Here is a 27,475-nt window from a genome sequence, read left to right as displayed (position 1 = left end):
GTGGTGCACAACGATCCCCGAACACACACATTGTACATTTTTCTTTTTCTTCGAACTTTCCTCATACTGTTTATTTTGCTTTGTTTGCTTTCTCTGGTTATTGGTGATACCTTTTTGCTTATTGCTCGTCAACATTTGAAAAACATTAGAACACTCGAGATGAGAACAGGCCATTCAGCCCAACAAAGCTCACCAGTCTTGTCCACTTATTTCTTCCAAATAAACATCAAGTCGAGTTTTGAAAGTCCCTAAAGTCTTACTGTCTACCTCACTACTTGGTTGCTTATTCCAAGTGTCTGTCGTTCTTTGTGTAATGTTTGTGTGAAATTTCCCCTTCACAAGTGTCCAGCTGTGTCCCTGTGTTCTTGATGAACTCATTTTAAAGTCACCGTCTCGATCCACTGGACTAATTCCCTTCATCATTTTAAATCACTTCAATCAGGTCACCTCTTAATCTTCATTTGTTTAAACTGTAAAGGCTCAGCTCTTTTAGTCTTTCCTCATAACTCATCCCCTGTAGCCCTGAATCAGCCGAGTTGCTCTTCTCTGGCCTTTCTCTTGTGCTGCTATGTCCTTTTTGTAGCCTGGAGACCAAAACTGCACCCAGAACTCCAGATGAGGTTTCACCAATATGTTATAAGGACTTGAGCAGAACCTCCTGTGACTTGTACTCCACACATCAAGGCGCTATATAACCTGACATTCTGTTAGCCTTCTTAATGGCTTCTGAACACTAGAAGAATGAATATTAGAATTTAGCTCATTGTCTCCCTCCTATAGAAATGGCAGATGCTCATTCAAGAAACATTCCTATTTGTGCGCCACTCATTCAAGAAAAAGCAAAGTCACTGTTGTGAGGTTTCTAAACTCTTTTGGGACCTCCCCCAACAGGGCAACATGCCGAAGAGCATCCCAAAGTGTGATCACCACGTCTGTGGAAGACTGTTTATCGGGACAACCACAGGCTCACAGTGCTGCAGCGGCTTGCCGCCAATGCAACTCCGAAAAGATCTCGATGGGTGATGCAGGGAACAGTATTACTTGGCCACTAACCTGGTTTATAGCGTGACCGCAATGTTTTCTGATTTTCTTCCACAGCGCTCTGCTGCAGCTCTGGGAGCCTGAGGTTGCTCTGCCCTGGCAACAGGCAAGCAATCTCCACAGACGTGGCAGTCACGCTTCAGAAACCTCACAATATGAAGATGAAAAGGATGATTCGGCTCCTGATTGATAACAGTGCTGCCCACAGCCTGCTTCCACTTTTAGATAATGTTTGTGTTGAATTCTTCCTACCCGATTGCACGGCAGTGCTTCAGCCATTGGATTTGGGCATCATTCGCACCCTGAAAGTGTATTATCACAAGGAAATGCTGATAAAAATTCTCGTCAGCATAACTTGTAGACAGTTGGAAACTAATGTGAAAGAAGCAACTGAAATGATTGCAAACGCCTGGACGCAAGTTAAATCGAACACTATAGAGACAAATCTAGAATCTGATTACAACAAAAAAATTTTAGGTCCCTGGCACTTCGTTGTAACAGAATTTGACCTGTATTCCCTTTGTATACAGTTTAGACAAATGGGGATTAAGAGGAGACATTATTGAACTGTTTAAAATTATGAAGCTGTTGCTTTAAAATGACATCTTCAACATGAACATGGGAACACAGATGCCGACTGGCTAAAGGAAGACTTCACGCAAATGTTACAATGTTTTTCTTGACGCAGAGGATCATAAACGTAATGGAATAAGTGACCAAGTACTGTGCTGGACAGCAGGACGCTCAAATCTCGACTTGATATTATTTTGGAGAAGCGAGGTGAATGTGATTGGTGAGCTTGTTGACCTCAAATGGCCCTCACTTGTCAAGGTTATTGTAATAATGACATTTCCAATTACATGTAAAAGCAGACATTCAGAGCTTTTTAAGAATATGCAACACTTGCTTGTGGATTTTCCAGCCCCCCAATGACAGCGATACATTATTTGTGTGGCTCTGGCATCCAGAGTGTTGTGATAGAGCAGCATAAAGCATGCAAAAAGGGGTTCAGATCCCAAAATACCATAACAGCGAGACCAGTATTTCAGAAAGGAGCCTCATACCAGGCAGCCTGACCCCAAACACAAAAGGTAAGTTCTCATTGTGATAAGAACGATGTTAAATAATCGTGAGTCCTGGAGCATGCAGCCTCCAAACGGGTGCAAGTACACATCTAAATGTGCACACATTACTCCAAGGTTTATAGGGCTGCTTGGCTGATTGCAAATTAGGAAGCAAATGTCAGCGGGTCAGTCACGTGCTTTATTCACACTTCTGATCAGGTGGAGGACAACACATCGGGTCTATAAAGGGAGCCTGCATAGCAGAGAGGGAGGCGATGGGAAGAGATTTGGAGAAGAAAGAAAGACCATCCAGAGTCTAGCTGGGGAATCGAACAGTTAGAGAGGAAACCAGAAGGCAACAGCAGCATGAGAGCATTAGAGAGGAGTGGCCGGGCCTAGTGAGTGGAGCCATGTGAATGGCGCTCAGTGGAGTGTTCCCATTAGAATTTCACCAAAGCGTTATTTGTAGCAAATCTGCTGCATTCACGTTCACCCTTGTTAGTCAAATTATTTACTGATAATCTGGCTGGTTTAGGAGACCTTTTTTCCCCCCAGTGCCCCATAATGCTTTGCAAGGGCAGCACAACATCCCCCAAAGCTGTAACAGTAAACACTGGGTGAGACCACCCACTCGGTATATAATACTGATCATTTACATTAGAGACTCTCTAACTGGGACTTACAGTACTGTGCAAAAGTTTTAGGCAGGTGTAAAAAAAATCTGTAAACAAAGAATGCTTTCAGAAATATAAATAATGATTGTTTATTGTTATCAATTTACAAAATGCAAAGTGAGCAAACAAAAGAAAAATCTAAATCAAATCAATATTTGGTGTTACTACCTTTTGCCTTCACACCAGCATCAATTCTTATAGGTCCACTTGCACAAAGTCAGGGATTTTGTAGGATTCTAGTCAGGTGTTTGATCAACCAATTCTACCAAACAGGTGCTAATGATCATCAATGTCACACGGAGGTTGAAACACAGTCATTAACTGAAACAGAAACAGCTTCAAACTGGGTGAGGAACAGCCAAACTCTGCTACCAAGGTGAGGTTGTGGAAGACAGTTTCATGTCATGGCGAGATTGAGCACAGCAACAAGACACAAGGTAGTTCTACTGCATCAGCAAGGTCTCTCCCAGACAAAGATTTCAAAGCAGACTGGGGTTTCAAGATGTGCTGTTCAAGCTCTTTTGAAGAAGCACAAAGAAACGGGCAACGTTGAGGATCGTAGACGCAGTGGTCGGCCAAGGAAACTTGGTGCAGCAGATGAAAGACACATCAAGCTTATTCCCCTTTGAAATCGGAAGATGTCCAGCAGTGCCATCAGCTCAGAACTGGCAGAATCCAGTGGGACCCAGGTACACCCATCTACTGTCCGGAGAAGTCTGGCCAGAAGTGGTCTTCATGGAAGAGTTGCAGCCAAAAAGCCATACCTCCGACGTGGAAACAAGGCCAAGTGACTCAAGTATGTACGAAAACATAGGAACTGGGGTGCAGAAAAATGGCAGCAGGTGCTCTGGGCTGATGAGTCAAAATTTGAAATTATTTGGCTGTAGCAGAAGGCAGTTTGTTCGTCGAAGGGCTGGAGAGCGGTACAATAATGAGTGTCTGCAGGCAACAGTGAAGCATGGTGGAGGTTCCTTGAACGTTTGGGGCTGCATTTCTGCAAATGGAGTTGGAGATTTGGTCAGGACTAATGGTGTTCTCAATGCTGAGAAATACAGGCAGATACTTATCCATCATGCAATACCATCAGGGAGGTGTATGATTGGCCCGAAATTTATTCTGCAGCAGGAAAACGACCCCAAACATACAGCCAAAGTCATCAAGAACTATCTTCAGCATAAAGAAGAACAAGAAGTCCTGGAAGTGATGGTATGGCCCCCACAGAGCCCTGATCTCAACATCATCGAGTGTGTCTGGGATTACATGAAGAGACAGAAGGATGTGAGGAAGCCTACATCCACAGAAGATCTGTGGTTAGTTCTCCAAGATGTTTGGAACAACCTACCAGCCAAGCTGCTTCAAAAACTGTGTGCAAGTGTACCTAGAAGAATTGATGCTGTTTTGAAGGCAAAGGGTGGTCACACCAAATATTAATTTGATTTCGATTTCTCTTTTGTTCATTCACAGCATTTTGTTGATTGATGAAAATAAATGATTAACACTTCCATTTTTGAAAGCATTCTTTGTTTACGGCTTTTTTTCACACCTGCCTAAAACTTTTGCACAGTACTGTAGTAGTAGAAGAGATAAGTAAATAATGCAGGATCTCAAATTTTATTTGTAAGAAATATATACAGCATACGTAACGAGTCATCTCTGCTTGTTGCCAAATGTGCAGGTTGATCTTTGAGTTCCTCGTCAGTATAAGAGTAGGAGGCGTGTGCCCTGTGCTTGCGTAGCCACATGGAGATGATGATAACTAACCTTGAAGCAGTCTGACCCCCAAAAAACACAGGAGACTCCATGAAATAACAATAAAAACAAAAGATTTATTAACAATTTACAAAACATTTCTATCTTTTTAATAGAAGAAAAAGTACAAAGCATCAGCACAGACCGTTTGGAGAGCATTCAGCGCGACTTCACGAGCCAGCGGCTTCAATCGTGACGCGCCTCTTTGAATTTTCTGCCATTAACAAACTGACTTTTGACTGCGATTTCTGCTTTGCTCTGATGAAATAAGTAGCTGTGCGTCTCTGACTGCGTTCTTTCTTCTTTGATCTCACATGCCCACGATGGTGCTGTGGTTGGCACTACTGCTGAGGTCACCTTTTTGGCCACATTAATCGGTCCACTATAGTTGGCAGATGTTTCCTTAGCCCACTTTAAAGATGATTGCACTGTTATAATCCTGTCAAATCTACTTCAGTTAGTCCTTCCCCATTGACTTCAAACTCGCAAACTGTGGTATAGCGGGTCCGCAGCTTCAACAGAGAGGCCAGATTTTAAATAATCCATTTGGCCGTGTCAGTCTCCCTGTGCACGATTGTGCCACCGCGGGGAGTTGAAGAGGTAATTGGGGTGAGTTGCACCTGCACGTGAGGGAGCAATCGTTCTCAATTGTGTAATTAGCTTCCTGCAGTGCGTGATTGAGGCACACGGAGCCATATAAGAATGGGCCGGCACAGAAGGAGGGAAAGAGAGAAACAGAAAGGAAAGAAATGAGAAAAGGCTTGGGGAGTGAGAGTGGACGAGCAAGCAAGCCAGCTAGTTGTTGAGAGAGGTCAGCGCGGTCAGGGGTCCCGGATGGAGAGAAGGATCGGCGCTCGAGGGACAGATCATACCTACTGATCAATGGTAGAGTGGGTACAGTCGTGGAGGAGTCCACCCTAGGGATCCGAGAGACGACTATGAGTGTGAGAAGGAAGACGAGAGGACAACCAACCCTGAGTGGTCTGGAAGATTCTGGCTGGGGTCAGTAGTGTGAGGACAGCAGCGGCTGAAGTCTCTCCTGCTGAGAATGCCTTAGGCGAGCTGGAGAGACTGGGAAGGACAGCTGTGCTTGGCTGGTGTGACCCCAAATGTCTGCTACAGGATTTGAATCTCGTTTTAGTCTGGTTTTAAACGTTTGCATGTTTCACTGGTTTTATGGATTATTTATGGAAACTTCCCTATGGACACTGGTTTTGTTTGGATTTGTTTGTTTTAATAAAAGCACGGTATGCACTTTGCACCGTCTCCTTGCTTCGTTTGGTGTCCTCATTGTCCAGCTCATCCGGTTACATTACCGATGGTGTTGGGTTCAAGAGCTCCCAAAAAGGAAGTGGGAGCATGGAGCAGAACCCGCGTCGTCACACAAACGATTCCCTGATTTCTCTGAACTTGAGGCAAAGCGAAAGCAGTGGAGTTCGCTCATCATTAGTCCCCATTTATAAGTGCTGGAGTTGGGTGGCAAACAAAATTCCCAGACATCCAGGTTAGCATTGCGATGGTTTATGGTACAGTAGATGTTTGGCTTTTCACGTCCCGGATGGATTCCGGTGGAGGCAGGTGAGACGGGAGTCAGGAGAGGAGTTAGTAACTGTCACCGTCTCCACCAGTTGAAAGGCCCTCTGGGGTGAGTTGGGGAGACGTGTGGAACTTAACCCAGATATGGTTTTACCAGGACCTGAGTGACTGTTTTATCTGGATTTTTGATTTGTTTTTATCCTCCAAATTACACTGGATTTTATGAATTATTTATTGTCGCAGAGCACTTTTTGGACACTTTGTGGTTTTTAATAACAGCCCTGATTCACTTTGCACCAACTCCTTGCTGACTGTGCATGTGTGTCCTCTTCTGCCTGGCTCATCTCAGTTTACGTCTAGCGATGGTTCCAAGTTCAAGAGGTTCCTGAAAACACGTTCATCCCAGCATAGTCCCAAACTAGGGCTAAATCTATTCAAGTTCAAAGAACACTCTTAATAAACAAAAATGTCCTTCAAGGGAAAGAGAAACTGTAATGCTGTGTCTTGACAAGTGTAAATGAAGTATTTTTTATAAATAAATCATTTATTTATATAAATTTGATGAAAAATCAAAAATAGGACCTAAAAGGCAAAGCAAAAAAGTGCAGAAACTGTAACCACAAAAACAGAAGCTAAAATCCAATAACCAGAAAATCTCTAAACCGTATTTACACAATGATCCGAATTTTCTACCACACCGTGACCTACTGAGGGATCGAACTCCTCACCATGAATATAAAGGAAGGCTGAGGGCAGTGACGTCATAAAGCACAAGGACAATAATCAGATAGATAGATAGATGTGACAGGCACTATATAATAGATAGATACTTTATTAATCCCAATTCACATACTCCAGCAGCAGTATACTGATAATAACAATATTAAATTAAAGAGTGATAACAATGCAGGTATACAGACAGACAATAACTTTGTATAATGTTAACGTTTACCCCCCCGGGTGGAACTGAAGAGTCGCATAGTGTGGTGGAGGAACGATCTCCTCATTCTGTCAGTGGAGCAGGACGGTGACAGCAGTCTGTCTCTGAAGCTGCTCCTCTGTCTGGAGATGATCCTGTTCAGTGGACTCTCCATGATTGACAGGAGTCTGCTCTGCCACAGATGTCAAACTGTCCAGCTCTGTACCTACAATAGAGCCTGCCTTCCTCACCAGTTTGTCCAGGCGTGAGGCATCTTTCTTCTTAATGCTGCCTCCCCAGCACACCACCGCGTAGAAGAGAGCACTCGCCACAACCGTCTGATAGAACATCTGCAGCATCTTATTGCAGATGTTGATGGACGCCAGCCTTCTAAGGAAGTATAGTCGGCTCTGTCCTTTCTTACACAGAGCATCAGTATTGGCAGTCCAGTTCCAGTTTATCATCCAGCTGCACTCTCAGGTATTTATAGGGCTGCACCCTCTGCACACAGTCACCTCTGATGATCAGGGGGTCCATGAGGGGTCTGGGCCTCCTAAAATCCACCACCAGCTCCTTGGTTTTGCTGGTGTTCAGGTGTAGGTGGTTTGAGTCGCACCATTTAACAAAGTCCTTGATTCTAAAAGTAATATACAAAATACTTAAATACTAAATACTATTTCTACTCCACTCCATCTGAACTTGTCACCCGTTGCATGGCTGCACTCGGGTCCTAATCTGGGATCCTGAGTTGGTTTGCTGTGTGATGGAGTGGCAATGCGCTGTGTCAGCATGGGCTCCTAACAAGATGATCACGCAGTAGAAATAATTCAAAAACAACAGCATTGACAAACATGGGACCGTTTTTGCCTGTATGTTTGTTCCAAGTGATTTATTGCCAGAGATTCCTATTTATTGAAGCATAAAATCACAGCTAGAAAACTTTCACAAAGTAGCAGACTTGTCAATGGAGGACATCAGGTGCCTTCTCTGCTTGTGTCATGTCCTTGCAGCGTAACACATCAGATTGCATGCAAGTTGAAGTTGATTGTACAGTAGGTAAGCACGTTTATCTTATTTACTTGGTTACTTCTTGTTATTTTCGTGTACTTGTCGTTTGTTTCAGTGCATAAAGAAGTTTGCATACAGTAGCTGTCCAGTGTGGCTGTATACCAGAATGGGGTTCGTTTTGACTGCAGGGTCACCGTCCATTATTAGAGTCCTCCACTATCATGGTGGTCCCAAAGGTTCTTTCTGCTGTAAGGTTTACAAATTCTGTTACCCCTGCTCCAAGGTAGAAGGACTTTAGGATGAGTTTGAACCTTACAAAAGGACTCCTTGGCTCTCCCAAACCTTTGGGACTCTTTCTGACCTCTGTGCTTGGTTCATTTTATTGGGATATACAATTAATTTTTAGGTCATTGACATCATTTTAGCCGTTGTGCTGTGATGAGATATGCTACCCAAAAGATCAACAGGGCACCACAGATGGGTCGTTGTTGGAGTCTGCTGAAGCAGTGCAGGGCACAGGGGCCACCATACTGCAGAACCTTTACGCTGTCACTGACGTTTCCTTTCATATTAATCTTTTTTATGTGTTTGTTTGCAGTTCCTTATATTCTGACTTCACTGGCTGTCCTGCTTATTTTGGCCGTATTGCTCATAGCAGCCCTTGTCTATTGTGGCTACCTGTGTCAAGACGGAGCAGCTCTCCCTCAAGTGCTGGTAAGAAATTGTTTCTTGTCTTTGACATCCTGTACACTGCCCTCCATGTTCCAGATGTACCACCACCTTAGAAAAATCTCCGTTCTGTAATGGCTTTAAAAAAGTGCCAAGTGAACTGTGGCGCACTTTCATCTTGAGTTTTCTGTCTCTCACCCCCTGCGTGTGAAGAGATACATCACATTTAGTCTGATGCTGCTGTGTGTGTCTGATCCTCCATCCATCCATTATCCAACCCGCTGTATCCTAACTACAGGGTCATGGGGGTCTGCTGGAACCAATCCCAGCCAACACAGGGCACAAGGCAGGAAACAAACCCCGGGCAGGGTGCCAGCCTACCTCAGTGTCTAATCCTTTTGGATTCAGACATGTGTGAATATCGCAGTCAGATGCTAATATCAGTATGAAGGCCATCCAGACATAGTTAGATAAACTATTTGTACATTTTCTGTCCAACATTTTAGAACATCTCAGTTTTTCTTCAAATTTAATTGGTTGAAATGGGAGGAATGATCTAAAATAGTTAAAATGTAAGCCATAAACTGCCAGAGGTTTAACTTTAACGTTTAGGTTAGCAAAAACTGGAAAAAAGGAAATATCAGAATATTCCAAATGGGCCTTCTTCAGGGAGCAACTAAAAGGTTACCAACCTACAGATGTTCTGCCACCATTAAGGTAAATGAGACCTTGCAAGTTGAAGCACACAATTTGCACAGGTGTCCCAACTTGTGTTGATTACTTCAAAACCCTCTGTGTGTCTTAAAGCAGAGGTGGAACAGACTACTGTGTTACTACACCCACTGAAGTGCAATAGTCCAGTGATATTGGCAAGAAAATGGCAATGAAATAAGACAGAGCATCATCACCCTTAGAAGGGTAGGCCTTTCATTTAGAAAAATTGCAAATAAAAAAACAATCCAAGTGTTGGTGAGGACAATGGAGTCCTATGCAATCCAAAGGCAATGGGAAACTGGAAGCAACTCTGATATAAGAGGTCTGGCAGAGCCAAAGTCACCAGCCAGTCAAAAGACTCGTTTCTGAGGGTCACCGTCTTGTGTGATCACAGGCGCCTCACAGCACAACAGCTTCAAGCACACAAGTCTCAGTTTGTCCTGTGAAGAGGAGACTTTGTGTTGCAGGTGTGACAGGGAGAGAGTGGCAGGAAGAAAGCCATTCCTTAAAGGACAAACCGGGGCCTTGAAATACCAGCTGTGGACCACTGCAGACTGGAGGAAAGTCTTATGGACTGATGAATCCAAATGTGAAATCTTCAGATCATCATGCAGGGTGTTTGTACGCCGTTGAGTTGATGATGGTGATGGGTCCTCAGTGTGTGACACCAACTGTCAAACATGGAGGAGGAAGTGTGAAGGTCTGGGGTTCTTTGGCTGGAGACAGAGTTGGTGACTGGCATTCTGAAATCCAAACAGTTTGGCTGTTACATCAGTATAAGGAGCAGGCTACTTTGATGAATCAGAAATGGGAAGGAAATGTTGTACACTTAACGATTCCTTGACGTATATTTTTATTTGACATTTTTTATCTCTTCTGTTCTTTGACGTCATGAAACGTTAACACATTAGGCTCTGTGCATTTCCATAAAAAAAAAACAACAAACTAGGGCTTCTATAAGTTTTGACCAGTATTGTATTTCAAACCAAACTGTCCAGCTTTTTCTTCTTACTAGCTGCAAAATTTGCAGTTCCCTAAATGCAAGAATCGAGCCAAATATGTGACAACAGACGACTTTTCTGCTTTAACCATTCATATGAAATTCATAGCTTGACATGTACAGCCGATTCTGTGAATTCTTCACACTTCCTTGTGATTCTTCTTTTATGACAAAGTGCTCCTGCTTGTGGGCCACTGTTTAGATGAAAACGTGGTACACTCGACAGTGACGTGACTGTAGGATAGTGTGGCGGTGCGGGTCCACTACACACTCCCTCTTCCAGTTTGGGTGCCTCTTGAACCCCCCACAGTCGATAGTTTAGGACTGAATGAGCTGACAGATGGGGACAAAACCCACATGGAGCAAGGGGATGGTGTAAGAAGTGTCCCATGCTTTTATTAAAAAGAATCAAAACAGAACCAAAAACTGTGTCCATAAATAAATAAATAAATCCATAAAAACAAGTGAATAGTGGGGGATAAACCCACACTGTGCGACTCTTCAATTCCACCCGGGGGGGTAAACGCTAACATTATACAAAGTTTTTGTCTGTTTTACCTGCATTGTTATCACTCTTTAATTTAATATTGTTCTTTATCAGTATGCTGCTGCTAGAGTATGTGAATTGGGATTAATAAAGTATCTATCTATCTATCTATCTATCTATCTATCTATCTATCTATCTATCTATCTATCTATCTATCTATCTATCTATCTATCTATCTATCTATCTATATGATCCTGCCGACTATACTAAAATTAAAATCTATCTATTGTATAGTGCCTTTCATCTATCTATCTATGTAGATGATCCTGCCGACTATACTAAAATTAAAATCTATCTATCTATCTATCTATCTATCTATCTATCTATCTATCTATCTATCTATCTATTGTGGGGAACAGCCCGGACACAGACAGGTACACAAGATGTTATCACCCAACACACGTTTATTATTCATATTTACTGTAATTACAGTGCACAATCCCAGTGCCGCAGCACCAATCACCTCTCAAGTCCTTGGCCACAACACAATGCCTTAATAGTCTCTGGTCCAACCTCCACTACTCTCCGCCAAGCTTCGTCCTTCTTCCTCCCGACTCTTGCCCCCGACTGGAGGGAGGTGGCCCCTTTTATCCACCCCGGATGGACTCCAGGTGTATCCGGAGGAGCTTCTATAGCCACACCCCTGTGTGGCGGAAGCTCTGGCGGCATATCCGGAAGTCCTCCAGGTGTCTCCAATCCTCTTCCCTCCAGCACTTCCGGGTGTGGCGGAAGTGCTGAGGTCCAGGGCTCCCAAGGCATCGGGGCGCCCCCTGGCGGTGACCAAGGGCCCCTACAGGGTAGAGCTTCAAAGCTCTGTACCCATGGCCCCCAAAGCAACCAGGGCGGACGCCCCCTCGTGTTCTGGAGGAGGCATGAGCCCTCCTCCGGTCCTCCTGGGCATCCCGGCCGGGCATGAACCCCTGCCGGGTGCCACACTATCTATCTATCTATCTATCTATCTATCTATCTATCTATCTATCTATCTATCTATCTATCTATCTATCTATCTAAAAACACAATCAATAAATCCATTCAAAGTGAAGGTTAACAATGCAGTCACTGGCTCCTTCAAATCCCAGCCCACCTCCTTCTTTGACTCCCTGGTTCACCCATAACTGGTAAAGTCGGCAGAGACTCTGCAGCCATGAACTTCATCCCCTGACCTCCGCCCCCGGACTCCTCCCTGATGGGAGGAGTGCCAACCTCGGGTGGTCTAGCTGCACCCCCTCACAGCGCTGCCAGACCACCCGAGGTTGGCACTCCTCCCATCATCCTTCACGCACCCGCAGTCGTACCTCAGATCCCTGGGGAGGTCATCCGCTCATCCCATTCCACACCAGTGATCAGTGGGGCCAGCCCAGCCCCCTAGAGCGCCACAACCTGCTCTTCTTCGAGGGGCCCCTGTTTGTGCTGCATTTCCCCTCTATGTGGCCACATCGCCCTCACCGAGGCTGCTCTTCAGCACTCTTTTAACCTCCATTCCTTTTCTCTGTTCCTTTCCATCTTCTTTTTTCTCCCCCCCTCATACTCGCGCTTCTCATTTTGCATGTGGGGGGACGTGGCACCAGTGTGGCGATTAGCAGCTCCCAGCCTTAATTATGGGCACAGGTGATCGCTCACCTGTGCACTTAGGCTGCTTCATGCCCAGGAACTGCTCCAGCCACACTGCCACACCCCCTCCTTGAGCCACGCCCCTCCTCACTTTACCAAATAAAGTAATTCAAAATGCCCATCACTACCTCTGAGGGACAGACTACCCATCCAGCCTGAAATATAAAGGCTCAGGGTGGTTCCATAGCAGTGACATCTTGGGATGCACCCAAAGAAAACAATGAACCTGAGTAAACAGCCTAAATACACAATACGCAAAAACAAGAATATTAACACAAATTACATCAAAACAAAAACAACCATAAATATAATTTAAAATAATAAATAACCAAAAGGAGAAAAGCAGCATAAGCCGGGGAACAAATTGCCATGCTGCAGTGACCGGGACCGACTGACAGTACGAGAAGACCCTCAAGCACAATCTGTGCCACGACAATGTAAGACGTTTTCACTCTCTTGACAAAGTGCTGGCAGATTGTATGAAGTTGAAGGTACATAACTGGAGGTTCTGCTCTTAACTTGACACACACTTGTCTCTCCGTCTCTCCCCTTTTCTATTCTTCTTCTTCTTGCTTCTCTTTCGAGGACTGCAGCCTGCTGCTGACATGATGACTTTAATTTGCTTTTTCTTCTTTTTTTTTCCCTTCAGGTGTCATTGCAGGTTTCACAAAATGAGAACGACCAGCAAAGATGCCTGATAGGAGAGGACACCTGTATTTCCAAGATCTCCTATTTTTGCAAGCCGAGAGCCAGCTGGGCCACGGAGAGCAGTGATGGGGAGGAGGCCATCAGTGACCAGGAGGACTGCTATGAAAACCGTGCTTTTAGGGCCTCGGAAATGGAGCCCGTGGACACAGAAGATGGAGACGACAGTACTGGCACCTTCTCTGTGGTGGTTGAGAACCTCTGTGAGCTACATAGGCCTGAAGAACAGCCAAGCCCAAATGTTGACTACAAGTCAGAAGGCCATTTAGCACAACAGGAACTGCAACCGGAGCAGCCCAGCTGTGAGGATATAACGGCATTCAAGGACGTTCCTTTGTTTTCAGTAATCCTGGAAGATGTTGATAAGGACGTAATAGATTCTGGTCAAAAAGCATGTAATGGGAACAGTGAAAGGAGCGATCACAATGTTCTCCCGTCAGAGCAAGCGTCACTTCTCGGAGAGACTGTGACTGGTACAGACTACAGAACAGAGGGGTCTGTCACTGGTGCTGGAGGTGCTGGTGACCTGTGGTACTCTTCAGAAGATGAGCCAGATGACGGTCAGCCCAGTGGTTATATGGCTCGTTTGGTTGCTCCGTCCTGATCAACACTACATGTTTCTGTATCGCTTAAAAAATCGCTTGAAAACAAACAAATCACCAGGACCAGATAATATTTACCCTTGAGTTTTTAAGGAGGCCAGCGAGTGCAGATATAAACCCTTGACACATATTTTTAGGGAGTCACTGCACACTGGAGAGATTCTGAAGGACTGGAAAATGGCAAATATCATCCCATCATATAAAAAGGGGGATAAGGCATATCCAAGCAGCTATATGACAGTAAGCTTAACGTGCGTCACAGGAAAATTAATGGAAGGAATTACTAATGATAAGATTGAGCAACACCTGGCAAGGACAGGACAGTCAGCGTGAGGTCAGATGAGGGAGGTCGTGTTTTACTAACAGGCTGGAATTCAATGAGGAGGAAACAAAAAGGATACGACCAGAGAGGAGCAGATGAGATTATTGATGTGGACTTTCAGAAAACATTTGATAAGGTGCCACCTGAGAGGTTGGGCATCAAATTAAAAGAAGTGGCAGTTCAGGGTGATGTTTTTAGATGGGTGCAGAATTGGCTCAGATGCAGGAAGCAGAGGGTGATGGTGCGAGGAACCTCATTAGAACTGGGTGATGTTAAGAGTGGTGACCAGCAGGGGTCAGTGCTGGGGCCACTGCTATTTTTAATATATAGAAATGATTTAGATAGGAATATAAGGAACAAGCTGGTGAAGTTTGCAGATGATACCAAGATAGGTGGATAAGCAGATAATTTGGAATCCGTTATATCATCACAGAAGGACTTGGATAGCAGATAGGCTTGGGCAGATAAATTTAATGTCAGTAAATGTAAAGAATTACACATAAGAAGTAAAAATGTGAGGTTTGAATACACAATGGGCGGTCAGAAAATGGAGAGTCCACCTTATGAGAAGGATTTAGGAGTCATAGTGGACTCTAAGCTATCGACTTCCCAACAGTGTTGAGAAGCCATTAAGAAGGCTAACAGAATGTCAGGTTATATAGTGCCTTGATGTGTGGAGTCACAGGAGGTTCTGCTCAACCTTTATAACACACTGGTGAGGCCTCATCTGGAGTCCTGGGTGCAGTTTGGGTCTCCAGGCTACAAAATGGACATAGCAGCACAAGAAAAGGTCCAGAGAAGAACAACGAGGCTGATTCAGGGCTACAGGGGTTGAGTTAGGAGGAAAGATTAAAAGAGCTGAGCCTTTACAGTTTAAGCAAAAGAAGATTAAGAGGTGACCTGACTGAAGTCTTTAACATGATGAAGTGAATTAGTGCAGTGGATCAAGACTGTTATTATAAAATGAGGTCATCAAGAACATGGGGACACAGCTGGAAACTTGTGAAGGGTAAATTTCACACAAACATTAGGAAGTTTTTCTTTACTCAAAGAACGATAGACACTTGGAATAAGCTACCAAGTAGTGTGGTAGACAGTAAGACGTTAGGGTCTTTCAAAACTCGACTTGGTGTTTTTTTGGAAGAAATAAGTAGATAGGACTGGCGAGCTTTGTTGGGCTGAATGGCCTGTTCTCGTCTCGACTGTTCTAATGTCCTTCTCTATCACATCCCTTTTTCTCTCTACCCTATCACCTCTATCTGCAATACACTCCTTAGTTCAATATTTTTCATGGTTTCTGCAGATGTTCAGCTCAGCCTTTTCTTCATCATCTACCATATCCCTCTAAGCTTTTAGCTCCTCCAATTTACTTTTTTTCTACTAAATATATTTTGTTCAACTTATGCATCCATTACAGCATTTCCATCTCTTGAATTTCTATTCTTTCAGTCTCCGGTTTTGTTTTTTGCTTTACAATATTGCACTATACACCATGCAATATTCCTATATGCGAAACACACAACTGAGCATGGGGCCTGTCATTGGAGGATTGATGTTGGGGAGTTGTATGGTAGTTTGGGAGGTCATGGGGGACAATTGAGAGTTTGCAGACCTCCTTGATACATTGCACGTTAAGGAGTGCCTTTTTGAAAACCTCAAACTCAAGTTCCGAGATGAACGGCAGACACAATATTCGTTTCTTTGTTGATTATCTTGGACCAGAAGTAATTCACCCGCTGTCTTAACGTTCACCTCTGGTCTTTAACTGTCATCCCTACAATTCATTATCTCTTATTACCTTCGACATGTAGGCTACAAGTGACTCGGTGGGAGTGTCAGAGCAAGCGTATGGAAACTAAGCTCCGTGGCCTTGTGGGTGACGTCCCATCACACGTTTATGGACAGCAGATAGCTAAAGCAATTGCTGATTAGGCCTGCGGGTAAAGTGGAGACTGAGTCTGTGGCATTGGTGCTGCCAGGCCTGGTTAATCGGGAGGGAGACTGTGGAGTACAGCAGGTACTGTATGAGATCTGCCGCTGAAATGAGCTGAACATGGAGGTGTTAGAGTTTGATACGGCACTTCTACTCCTTTATCTGTGTCTACGTGTAACTCACTCAGTCGTGAATTTGTGTGAAGAAGTTGCTTACCTCCAACAGTAACAGGGATCACTAAGGATGTACTGAGCTGTTTGGAAATTGTAGAGAGAGAAGAGCTGCTTAGATTAGAAAGGCCAGGACCAGGTAACCTTCATCAGGGAGGAGGGTTAGTGAGAACAAACAGAAATCATTGAGATGTACTTCTCAAAAATGACCGCATAAGGGGGATACTAGGAAATAGGATTCTCTTATATAAATGAAATTTTAATGAATATGAATTAAAAAAGATCGAGCATCATGTGTCAAGGGAAAGTGTCTTCATGAGCAGTCAACATGACTGGAACTCAATGAGTAGGCAACAAAAACCAACAATCAGAAAAGTGCGTATGGGATTGTTGATCTGGATTTTCAGAAAGCTTTTGATGAGAGAGGTTCATGTTCACAAAATAAAAAGGGAAACTTCTCAGGATTAGGTGGTGTTAGACGTGGTGTCCACTGGGGGCAGTGCTGGAGAAGGCTGCTACTTCTAATATACATTTTTGGTTTGGATAGGAATATAAATAACGAACTGACCAAGTCTGACGATCACCCTCAACTAGATGTGATGGCAGATCGTGAAGAATCAGATGAGCCATTACAGTGGGACTTGGACAGCTTATAAGTAAAAGTCAAGTGTTATGCATAGGAAGTAGAAATGATAGATTTGAATACACAATGGACGGGGTCTGAAACTTGAAAGCAGCCTTTATGAGAAGAGCCTGGTAGTCATAATGGACTGGTCACCAATCTACATCCAGATTGGTGACCAGTCCATTAACAAGTGCTAACAAGTCAAGGAAGGTAAGCATTTATAGTCAGCCTTGCCTTCGATTTTGTACTCTTTAATGTTTATGCTGTTTAATGTTGGATTTTACTGGAAAAATGCGGAGCTACGCTTTAAAGGAGGACACGCGTGCATTCCAAGGACAAGTGGGACATCAGGAGGAGAAGCAGTGAGCGACCAACCAGTGCTAGAAATGCAGAGGTGAGGCTCCTGCTGGGAGTCTGATGTTCTTCCTGGAATCATAAGAGAGACGCAAGACCTCTGAAGGCAGGTGTGTGTCGGTGCTGGTCTGGAGTGCACGGCCATTACGTGGCAGGAGAAAGTGTAAGGCTGATGGCGTGTTACCAAACAGCCTTTTATATTTGTGGCTGCTTGCTGGTGACGTCCTTCAGGTCAGTGAAACTTTGGATTTGGGCTGTAAGGTCAGAGTTTACATTTGTTTTTCGTTGTATTGGTGATTTCTCTGTGTAGCATCCACACGCTTTTGTAACATATCTGTGAATTGTGTACTGTATGTCGTTAATCATGTTGTTAATATACTCATTTTTTATATTACTGATCTCCGAGGCCTGGGCTGAGATTATTAGTGAGGTGGGTTAATGGGGACAAGGGTTGGTCACGGAGCCCCCATCAGTCTTCTGATTCAAGTGCTGATCATGCTGCTACTCCGATGTAGAGTCCGATGCCGAGGGAGCGGTACAAGGCTTACATTATAAAACATACTGTGACAGGGGGCGCTGTCGTCCCCTTGAACCCTCAGACCAAACGTCAGACACCAGGTAAAATCCAATAATGTTATTTATTATAATAATAATAATGTGCACAAAGCACCCTCCACTCCACAATACTCCAATAATAACAAATACACTAATCGATCACAAATCCTCCACTCCCAGCAGCTCAGTCACCCTTCCACCCAACTCGGCTCAGCTTGCTGGGGTTTCCCACAGTCCTTTTGTATCTCCTGACCCGGAAGTGCTTCTATCCCTCAGTCCGTGTGATTTCCCAGCACTTCCAGGTCAGATGAAAACTTCTTCTTTTCTTCAGCCCGGAAGTACGTCATTTCCTCTGTTCCCATGACTGGGAAGTACTTCCGGGTTATATGGAAAATGTAAGTCCCTGAGACTCCTGCAGCGGCCCCCATGGTATCCAGCAGGGCTGTGAATTAAAACTCCAAGGTCCATGATGCCCTGCTGGAATTCGGGGCACCTCCATGTTGCAGGGAGGGCTCCATCTGGCGGCTTGGAGGTATTGGCCGGGATAAACTGCCGGCCATATATCACAGCACTCATGAAGTCTCATATAGAGTACTGTGTGCGGCTCTGCCACCTCATTTATAAAGTTTGGCATGGATTCATGCATGAAAGTGTTTATACAACAAAGAATAGGAAAATGCGTACAACAAAAGTAAAATTCAGATGTATAAAATGTGGCGTATGCACGTTTATACACAATTTATAATCTTGTAAATATCCAAACCTGCAAGGCTCTCATCCCCTAACCCTAACCCTGCTGGCCACCGTGAACCAGCCATGCTAATCAAACTCCTACTTCTGTAATGAACAGATTTCCATGTAAGCTGAGACGAAGGCTACAGGAGAAGGGCAACAAAAAATGCAAACTCCAAAGGGAGGGTATGAGACAGAAGGTGTCACCTCTAAAGTAGAGGCACGCAGAGAACCTTTACTGGTGGCCCAAGCGTGGGTGTCACCAGGAAACACAAATCTGTGGACTGCAGCATCTTACCGTCACTAGAAATACACGCTGGGCTCAAAATCAAATTTAGAGAATGGTTTGACCGCACGTCGTGAAGAAGCAGTTTACTTGTCACCGGTAGATGTGAGTGCAACAGGACGGGGAAAAACCACATCTACAAGGATGGCTTTCTGTTTGTAATCTGAGATGAAGTCTGGAGACTGAGATGTGGTGGCTGTTGTGGAATCGGGTGAAACACTTGACGTATGCTTTAGTGCAGCATGGAGAGGGGCATCAGGAGGTGGGTAGAGAGCTCCTTATTAGTGAGTTCAGGGTAGAGGATTGTTATGCAGGCAGTCGTGACCCCCACCTCATCCCTCCTGCCTTTGAGGACTCCTATGCTGAGCTCCACAGCTGCGCCCACAAGGGTGTGAATGGCATGGCATGGCATTGTATAGGGTGGTCCAGATCTAATTATGCAATCTTCATTACGCTATAACTTGTTTATTACATAGAGAATTCACAGCACCTGCCCTGCATTCCAAAATGGCGTGGAGATGGTGGTCAGTCGATCAGTTGCATAATTAGATCTGGACCACCCTGTAGTGCCTCTCCTCTGCCGTGCTGTGCCTCTGAGCGGGTAGCCCCTTTCACCTGGCACATGTAATGCCATGATTGCTATTGCAGCGCCCACGTGAAAATCTGAGGGCACAGGTAGTTACCCCCCCCTCACGTACAGCACCATAAGAAAGACCTCTGCCTAAGCTACTTTGCCTCAAAATAAATGAATCACGGGTTGTCACAAGGCCACTGAACCATGACGTTTGCCAGTCTCATCTTGGCATGGCGGGTGACTTGTGGGTTAATGGAATATCGTTGCTTACAGTTAACATAAGCAGCGTGATTCTCACGCGCCACCCTTATTGGAATACGACTGGTAGTCAGTTACTCCGATTATATTAGGAAAACCTGACACTGCTGCCAGCTGCCATTTAATGTTGGTCTCTATGCCCACAGCATACGGAGACTGAAATGTAGCACTTCATCAGTCACTTAATGGCTTCCAGCATGGGGGACGTGATGAAGATGAAGCTTGGCTGAGATAGTCCTGACCCAAATGCCAGTTACCTCTGGTTGGTGCCTCTTGCCAGAAAGCCCACCGTTGTTAAAACCTGCACATGAAGAAGCAGAGTCCATCTTTCTAATCCGGGGGTCCAATTCTGCACACGCTGCACAAGAGAGTGGCAATCCGCTCATTAGCCAGCCATCATTATGGGCAGAAAAATCTGGACTTGTTCCCGTTGTATGTGACCATTGTGTGGTGAAGAAGCCATGCTGTGCCAAAGCATCAGGCCACGAGTGGGCTGTAAGATGGGAGATTTAGAACTTTCTGGAATCACACCAGGGCTTTTACTTCACGCAGTTAAAGACAAGAAGGGACGACAGTGGCTTCTGATCCTGAGAAGTGACAACGGGAACGGTGGGTTGAGCCCCAAGACAAAGTTTAAATTTCCTGTGATATCCATCCATTTTCCAACCCACTGAATCCAAACACAGGGTCACTGGAGCCAATCCCAGCCAGCACAGGGCGCAAGGCAGGAAACAAACCGTGGGCAGGGCGCCAGCCTACCACAGGGCACACACACGAGGGACAATTTAGAATCGCCAATGCGCCCAACCTGCATGTCTTTGGACTGTGGGAGGAAACCCACGCAGACACGGGGAGAACATGCAAACTCCACGCAGGGGGGAAGCGAACCCACACGGGTCTCCTTTTCCTGTAATATTTTCTCTTTCCTACCGTTACAGTTAAATGAGGGCCTCTTGGACAATCAATTTTCATCTAAAAAATCCTGAAAATCAAATTATGCTGCAACATGTGAGTGAAGTCTGCTGTTGAATTCAAGTATTGGAGCCCTAAGTGTGATTGTTAACAATGCAATAAGGGGAATGAGAAGAGGCGTAAACAGACGAGCCGTTAATCCTCGGGGCCTGCCGACGGGTCTCTGAGTGATTCTTCAGGCCCGCTCTTGGGAACACACGACTGAGAAATGCGTACAAGTGGCTGTAATCAGAATTTAAGTTTACTGTCACTGTGCTCTGTGCAGATATTTGATAAATCTGCTTCTTCTCCCATGGACAGCTCACACAAGGCCAGATTTAGCGCCCAGCGGCTCAGCATTTAGAACTGCTAGGCAAACATTAGAAGACAAGACAGGGACAACTGTGAAGTGGGCGACGTGGACTGTGTGTGTGCGTCACAGTCAGCGTGACACTGGGTCCTCTCTTTGCCTTGTTTGGAATGGCAGGATTCACCAAAGTGGGGGTCTGCACGTGGAGAAAGGGGTGTAAAGCCTGGGCACATTGCCTGGCACACCTATGAAGCTGACGGACAGATGGGAGGTAACGTCATCCGATCCTGAAAATCCTTCCAGCGCAGTGACGAACATGGCAGACTCTACACAAAGGTCTTGTCATGGCTGTAATGGCACGTAAACCGTCGTTAAAGAAAGCGAAGTTACTTTCTCGTATGTGATTTCTTACTAAGAGAGGGTATCGCCTCGTTATAATGTATCTATTGTGAAATGGGCCGCTATAGCGCCCGACCCGGCACAGACTGGCACGTGTAAAAACACAAAGGACTTTTATTTTTTCTTCAGCTGGAGGGCACGTCTTCCCCGTGAACCCTCACGCCACAACACAGTGCCAAGCACAGGAATACCAACACAAGCAACAACCCTTCTTCTGACACCACCACTCCTCCCAGGCAACCTTGTCCTCTTCCTCCCAATTCTGGCCCCGAGTGGTGGTTGCCGGTCCTTTTTATAGCCCACCCGGACCTGTAGAGATGTCCAGGTGGGCTCTGGGATCCATGCAGCACCCCCTGGCGGCCACCCCAGATCCACACAGGGTTGTGGAGAACTCCATCTCACAAGGAACCCTGCGAGAAACTGAGGCACCATCATCAGCCACCAAGTGTCCCAGGGGAGTTACTGAGGACACCATGGCTGCTCCCCTAGAACATAAGTACAGGGTGGTCCAGATCTAACTATGCAATTATTGCATTAAAATTTGCATAGTTAGATCTGGACCACCCAATAGAAGGGGCATGGGACCTGGTCGCCCGCCACACTATTTAGGTTCAGGTTACTTAAAACACTGCAATTACAAAGAACTTATTCCATAGCCCCCTATAGGTAAAACAGTGGCTTGATTTGGTGAAACCTCAAAAATGAAGACGAGGGCACCACTGGGATTAAGAAGTTTAAAGATGGCAGTGGTGCCAAGAAGACTGCCAAGCTCCTTAGCCTCAGTGTGTCCACCGTGAAGGCCATCATAGCATCGTGAAGTGGCGTAGGTCAGGCCGCCCTGTTAAAATAACAAAGAAAATGTCAAGAAGACCAGTCAGAGACGTAAAAGCAAATCCTAAGGTGACTCTCAGTGACCAGCAGCTGGAGTGGATGGGCACAAGACTACAATATCGAGGGGCTGCATGGCAGAGTTGCCAGAACAAAGCCACTACTAAAAAAAAATGCCATCTGAAAGCTCGATTCGAATTCGCTAACAGACATCTTGACCAGAGTCCTGCATTCTGGAGTCGTGTACTTTGGTCTGATGAGATGAACTTTTTGGCCTCAACACAAAGGTGTTGGTCTGGTGGGTGGAAGGGCCTGCCAAACACCATACCTACCATCAAGCATGGCGTTCTTTGGGGCTGCTTCTCCAGGGCAGCCACTGGGTCCCCTCGTCCATATTGAAGGAAGAGCGGATAGTAAGAAGTATATCCAGATTTGGGAAGAAAACCTTCAAACGTCAGCCATGGCATTGGGACCCGGATGCCGCTAGCACTTTCAGCAGGACAGTGACCCGAAACAGTGGGCAAAAGTAACCCAAGCAGGGTTTGACAAAACGCACATCCAGGTTTTGCAGAGGCCTATCCAGAGTGGCGTGACCTCAAGATTGCAGTTCACAAACGAAAGCCTTCAGACAGTTCTGTAAGGAGGAATGGGAACAGCGGCCTCCATCCAGACGTGCTAAGCTTGTAGATGGCGATCCAAAGTGATGGAGAGCAGTTATTGGTGCTGCTGCCGAGTATTGACTGGTTGTCACGTCAAGGGGTCCATTACTTTTTCAACAGCGTTTTTCCCAACATGACCGTCAATTTGCATTTGTTTAGTTCACCGAGCTCTAAATGTGACAAAAATACGAACACAGAGAAATAAAAGGTCACCGTGATACTCTGCGTTTGTGATTTTTATAGGTTCAGAGGAAGTAAGATGGAAACACGGTGGCCTTCCAGAGGGGGTCCAATACTTTATCATCCCACCGTAGCTGATATCAACTAAGAAAAGACCAAAAAATAAGTTGATGAGCGCATTGGCCTTCTTAACCTCCTCGGCTGTAACCTTGAATGTAACTTGAGCTCCGAATGTTCTGTAAATACGGTTAGGCCTCAGTTAGACTCGGGGTGACGTGTGACGATCTTCTTTACAGTGTCCTGTCCTAAAAGGTATTTGGGCTTTATTCTTCTACTGTCTGGTGGGTGACAGGCTACAAAAAAATCATGAACTCACCAATATCCGTGATTGGGGCGGATGAGCAGACACAAAAGAGAGATTCGCTGATCTGGACATTGCTGACGATGCTGTGATCTTCAGTGGAGGCTCTGAGCGAGGAGTCTGAGTGTCTGGGCTGGCGAGGGTCTGTAGTGACCTCCTGGGCACATCAGCAGTGTGTCCGTCATGGACTGGCCAGGTCACTTTAAAGACAGAGGTCTTGAGAAAGAAAGAAGGGCCAACACTGCAGATCTGGACTCTACGCCACATAAACGTCATGTCATTGTCAATCAAAGCCTCTGAAACTTTGGAGCTGCTTGTCATTCTACTTCAGTAGACCAGAGAAACATCTGACAGAAAGATCTAAAGACACTGAAGCAGCAGACTCTGTGAACACCAACACTCAGGTCCTTCTCCGCACTTTTGGCCGCGACTGTTGCTCTTCACTCCGCTGGTCACTGATGATGTGTCGGCCCGGCGCTCCTTCAGGTTGCCTTCAGTTATTTGTGGAAACATCTCACTTGCATATCAAACTCCTTCATCTTCCTCATTTCACAGAAGTTCTCACCAGTGCAGCTTTTACATGGAGTGGACGTGTGGTCCGTGTGCCGCACTCTTCGGGGCGGTTTGGTCCTGTTGGTCTCTCCGAGTGGCTGTGCCACGACATTGAGGTCACCACAGATTTGTAGTTGCTGCACTGCGTTTGTAAGCTTAGCGTAGGACAGGAAACTATAAAATGGACGTTTGCTCTAAAGTGCCACGTGACTGGAACATTTAAAGAGGATTTTTGTGACCATCAGATCAACTCAAAAGTGGTCAACAGCCTGATCACCGAGTGTCCCTGTGGAGCCCAGTGCTGTCCACTCACTGGGGCAGAGCAAATAGCCGCTACACAGAGAAGAGACCACTGGTGGTGAAGCACACGGAGAGCGGGGGGCCGAGGTGTTTTCTTAGAGTCACTGTCCAGTGGGAGGCGCTATATAAAGCTGTCACGATGGAGACACAGGAGTCCAGTGCAGTGCAGCGGACGTGACGTCCAGTCGAGGTTTCCTTCTCATCTCAGTTCATTGTGACGTGGCACTCGCCACTAGAGGGCGCTCTGCAAAGCAGACCTCACTGTGAGGGTCCAGTGGGGGCCGACGGAGAACACGAAAGAGCAAGCAGAAGTTGGAAAAGAGGAAAAAATAAAAAACACGAGCAGGAAACCAACGGCCGGTGGGCTTTTTGAGAAGTTACCCCTGGGCACCCCTGAGGAAGTAAAAGTGAATGTGCTGCGCCGTTTTTAACTCCTGCCATCGTCTACAAGGCTCTGCAAAGAAAAAGAGGAAACGAAAAGGGGCCAAAGGGTGCACAGCTGTCCTCGTCACCACCCGCGGTGGCAGCTGAGCGTCCCACATCACTGAGTACACAGCCACACGCTCGTCACTCACACTTTTCACTGATTGTGTGGCTTACTGGTTATGGCTGCTGGCTCCGTCCCACCAGTAATTCCATAACGACTGTAACAGAGTCGGGTGACCAGGTAGGAACCAGAATTGTGTCCGCTGTGGAAAGGCGCTATATGACTGGCTGAATACCGACTCTTATTGCCCCACCCCTCCAGTGAGCTAAGGAGACCACTTCTGAAAGTGTGTTGGTGGCTGAAAGGCGCTATATAAAATCATCCATTTTGAGACTCCTCATCCTCGGCGAGTCCATTCACCTGCCAGTCTTCACACAGCCGACATGTAAATTAAAATTGAAAAGGCGCTATATAACAAGGGATGGCTGCCGGCCGTACACCCACCACTCACCATTGACCCCTCTCTGTGAATTAGGTCACCTGCTAGGCCTGCCGTGGCTGAAACACTTTAACGATACTGAAAGGCGCTATATAGCAGCGTCCATTTTGTGTCTCGTCCCCCACCATTGTCTCCCGATCCTCAGTGAGTTTGTTCCCCTGCAAGTCTTCAGGAAGGAATTTTACTGCACCTGTAAAGTGGCTTGACATGCCATGTGCCGAGGGAAGGCGCTATATAATAATAATACAGTAATTCTTTACATTTATATATAGGATTCTGAAGATGCTGGTACAACACGGGCCGCTGGCTCCCCATTGGACCCTTAGTGGAGCTCACTTTGTACTGCATGGGTGAAACTTGGGATGCAAAGGCGCTATATAGCAGCACCCACTTTCTAATCCTCCTCCCGTCACTTCACGTGCTGCTTGTCACACGACAGACATGCAAATTAGAATGGCGTCCATTATAGAAAGGCACTATAAAAGCTTAAACGGCAACTGGTTTTACACCCACCACAGACCCCCATGGGACCCTCCGTGAATATGAGGTGGTAGAAGTATGGCAACAATTGTACTGTGCAGGTGACACCCATTGGAATGGTGTTCCCTAAAGAAAGGCGCTATATAAAGGTGTACTTTTTCTGGCTCCTTCCCCATCGTTGCCCGCTGCCCCTCCGTCAGTCTTAGTAAAGGAATTTAACGGATCCAATAATGCAACTTGAAAGTGTTTACTGTGGAAAGGCGCTATATAGCATCATAGAGATGCGGGCTCGATACCTGTCGGATCCTCTGGGCATTAGGTCACCTGCCAGGCCACATGTTGTGGGAATATGGAAGCAATTGGCAGGCACTATATATTGCTGTCTCCGTCCCTCCTACTGCCTCTTTGTCTTCAGTGAGTCGTTTCACTTCCTCGTCTTCACAGTGCAGATATAAGGAAACCATTCTGCTGTTCACATCATACAAATTCATTATGGACGGGCACTATATAACATTAGATGGCTTCTGGTTCAACACCCGCCACGGACTCGCCTTTGGACCCTCGGTGATTTTGATCACCTGCTAGGCACAGAAATATGGAATGTGCTGCGTGAAAAGCCACTAAATAGCATCGGGCCTCACCATGGCAGGTCCACTTCTGTGGTAGATCTGTGGAAACGGTCCTTCAGTACGGGTGAATCACCTTGGGAGTATGTCATGTCTGCTTGAAAGGGACCCCCACTGACTCCCTGTATGACCCTCAGTGACACAGTCCACTTGCCAGTGGTCACATGATCAGTGGTGACCTATGGGTCCGGTGCTTTACTTAAATACATTGGAATGAATTGAACAGAGGAAGTGCAGTCCACCAGACTTATGATGTCACTCACAACACGCCCATCAATGTGATTTGCTGAAGATGACTTTGATTGACAGTTATCTCACCTTTAGACCCACCCACAAGCACTCTCTTGCCATTCCAATGAGTTTTTTTCATCCATCCATTATCCAACCCGCTATATTTTGCAGGTACTAATAAAGTGCAGTGCATTTTCCATTCCAACATGTGGCGCACAGAGCTGACATTGTGACCTAATGATGGAAATTTAAATTGGAAAAAAGGCAATAAAATGGCCATGAGAAGAAGTACTGATCACATTGTTGTCCACTGACTCTCACACTGGTGGTCTGACCATGGGGGTCTTGAGCTCAGGATTCGGTTAGGCCAGTGTGCCCTCTGTATAAAACAAGGAAATGCAGGATGGGGCGGGGTCAGACCTGTGTTCTCTTTGCTCTGACCCGCCCACATGTCACCATGCAAACGAGGACATTATCGGGGGGGGGGGGGGGGGCTTTTGTCTGACATCCTATTCCCTTCTATGTCAGTCTCCGCCCCATCCCGAGTCCCACATTAAGGGCTCATTGTTTGCCCAGCAGAGTGCAACTGCAGCCTGTGATACCCGAGACGTGAGCCATGAAAACGTCCCTCACGTGTCAGTGGAGCCAAGCTGCCAACCTGCAGAGCGAGGTTAGGAGGTGCGCTGGGTTATACACTGTGGTCAGGAGTAGGGTTGTGGGAGAGTAATGTGGCGCAAATAACAACGACTGTCGGGCGAGCCAAGTGACATGGGCGAGGTGTCCAGAGTGACAACAGAGGACGTTTTGTGACTGACGGCATAAATATTGTGAGCTGTAGTTGGGCTCATCTCTTTGGCAAGGGTACTAATGACGTGCAGGGCATTTGTCATTCCAACAGATGACGCAGACATGCAACACAGTGACCTTATAAGGGAAATTTTAAATGGCTGATAGAAGAAGTGCAGCTCAGATTGGAGTCCACTGGTGGTCTGGTCATGGGGGTCTCAAACTTGAGTCCTCTTTA

At 45.9% G+C, this 27,475-nt stretch overlaps 1 protein-coding gene across 4 annotated transcripts in view; it reads left to right on the top strand.

The window, feature by feature from the left end:
• Positions 1-27,475, top strand: part of LOC114641480 (interferon alpha/beta receptor 2-like) — a 105,913-nt gene that overhangs the window by 66,516 nt on the left and 11,922 nt on the right. For 3 of the 4 annotated variants that reach the window (XM_028790508.2, XM_051926351.1, XM_028790509.2), the window contains exons 8-9: positions 8,590-8,705; positions 13,182-17,641. In XM_028790508.2, coding sequence (XP_028646341.2) covers positions 8,590-8,705; positions 13,182-13,841 — 776 coding nt within the window. In that variant the 3' untranslated portion in view covers positions 13,842-17,641. Of the gene's footprint in view, positions 1-8,589; positions 8,706-13,181; positions 17,642-27,475 lie in introns of those variants that run through there. The other variant, XR_007934757.1, reaches the window with a different exon arrangement.

This window comes from Erpetoichthys calabaricus, chromosome 4, assembly GCF_900747795.2.
Source record: "Erpetoichthys calabaricus chromosome 4, fErpCal1.3, whole genome shotgun sequence".
Lineage (NCBI taxonomy): Eukaryota > Metazoa > Chordata > Cladistia > Polypteriformes > Polypteridae > Erpetoichthys > Erpetoichthys calabaricus.
The sequence above is the reverse complement of the archived record's forward strand: the minus strand, read 5'-3'. Positions and strand labels throughout refer to the sequence as shown.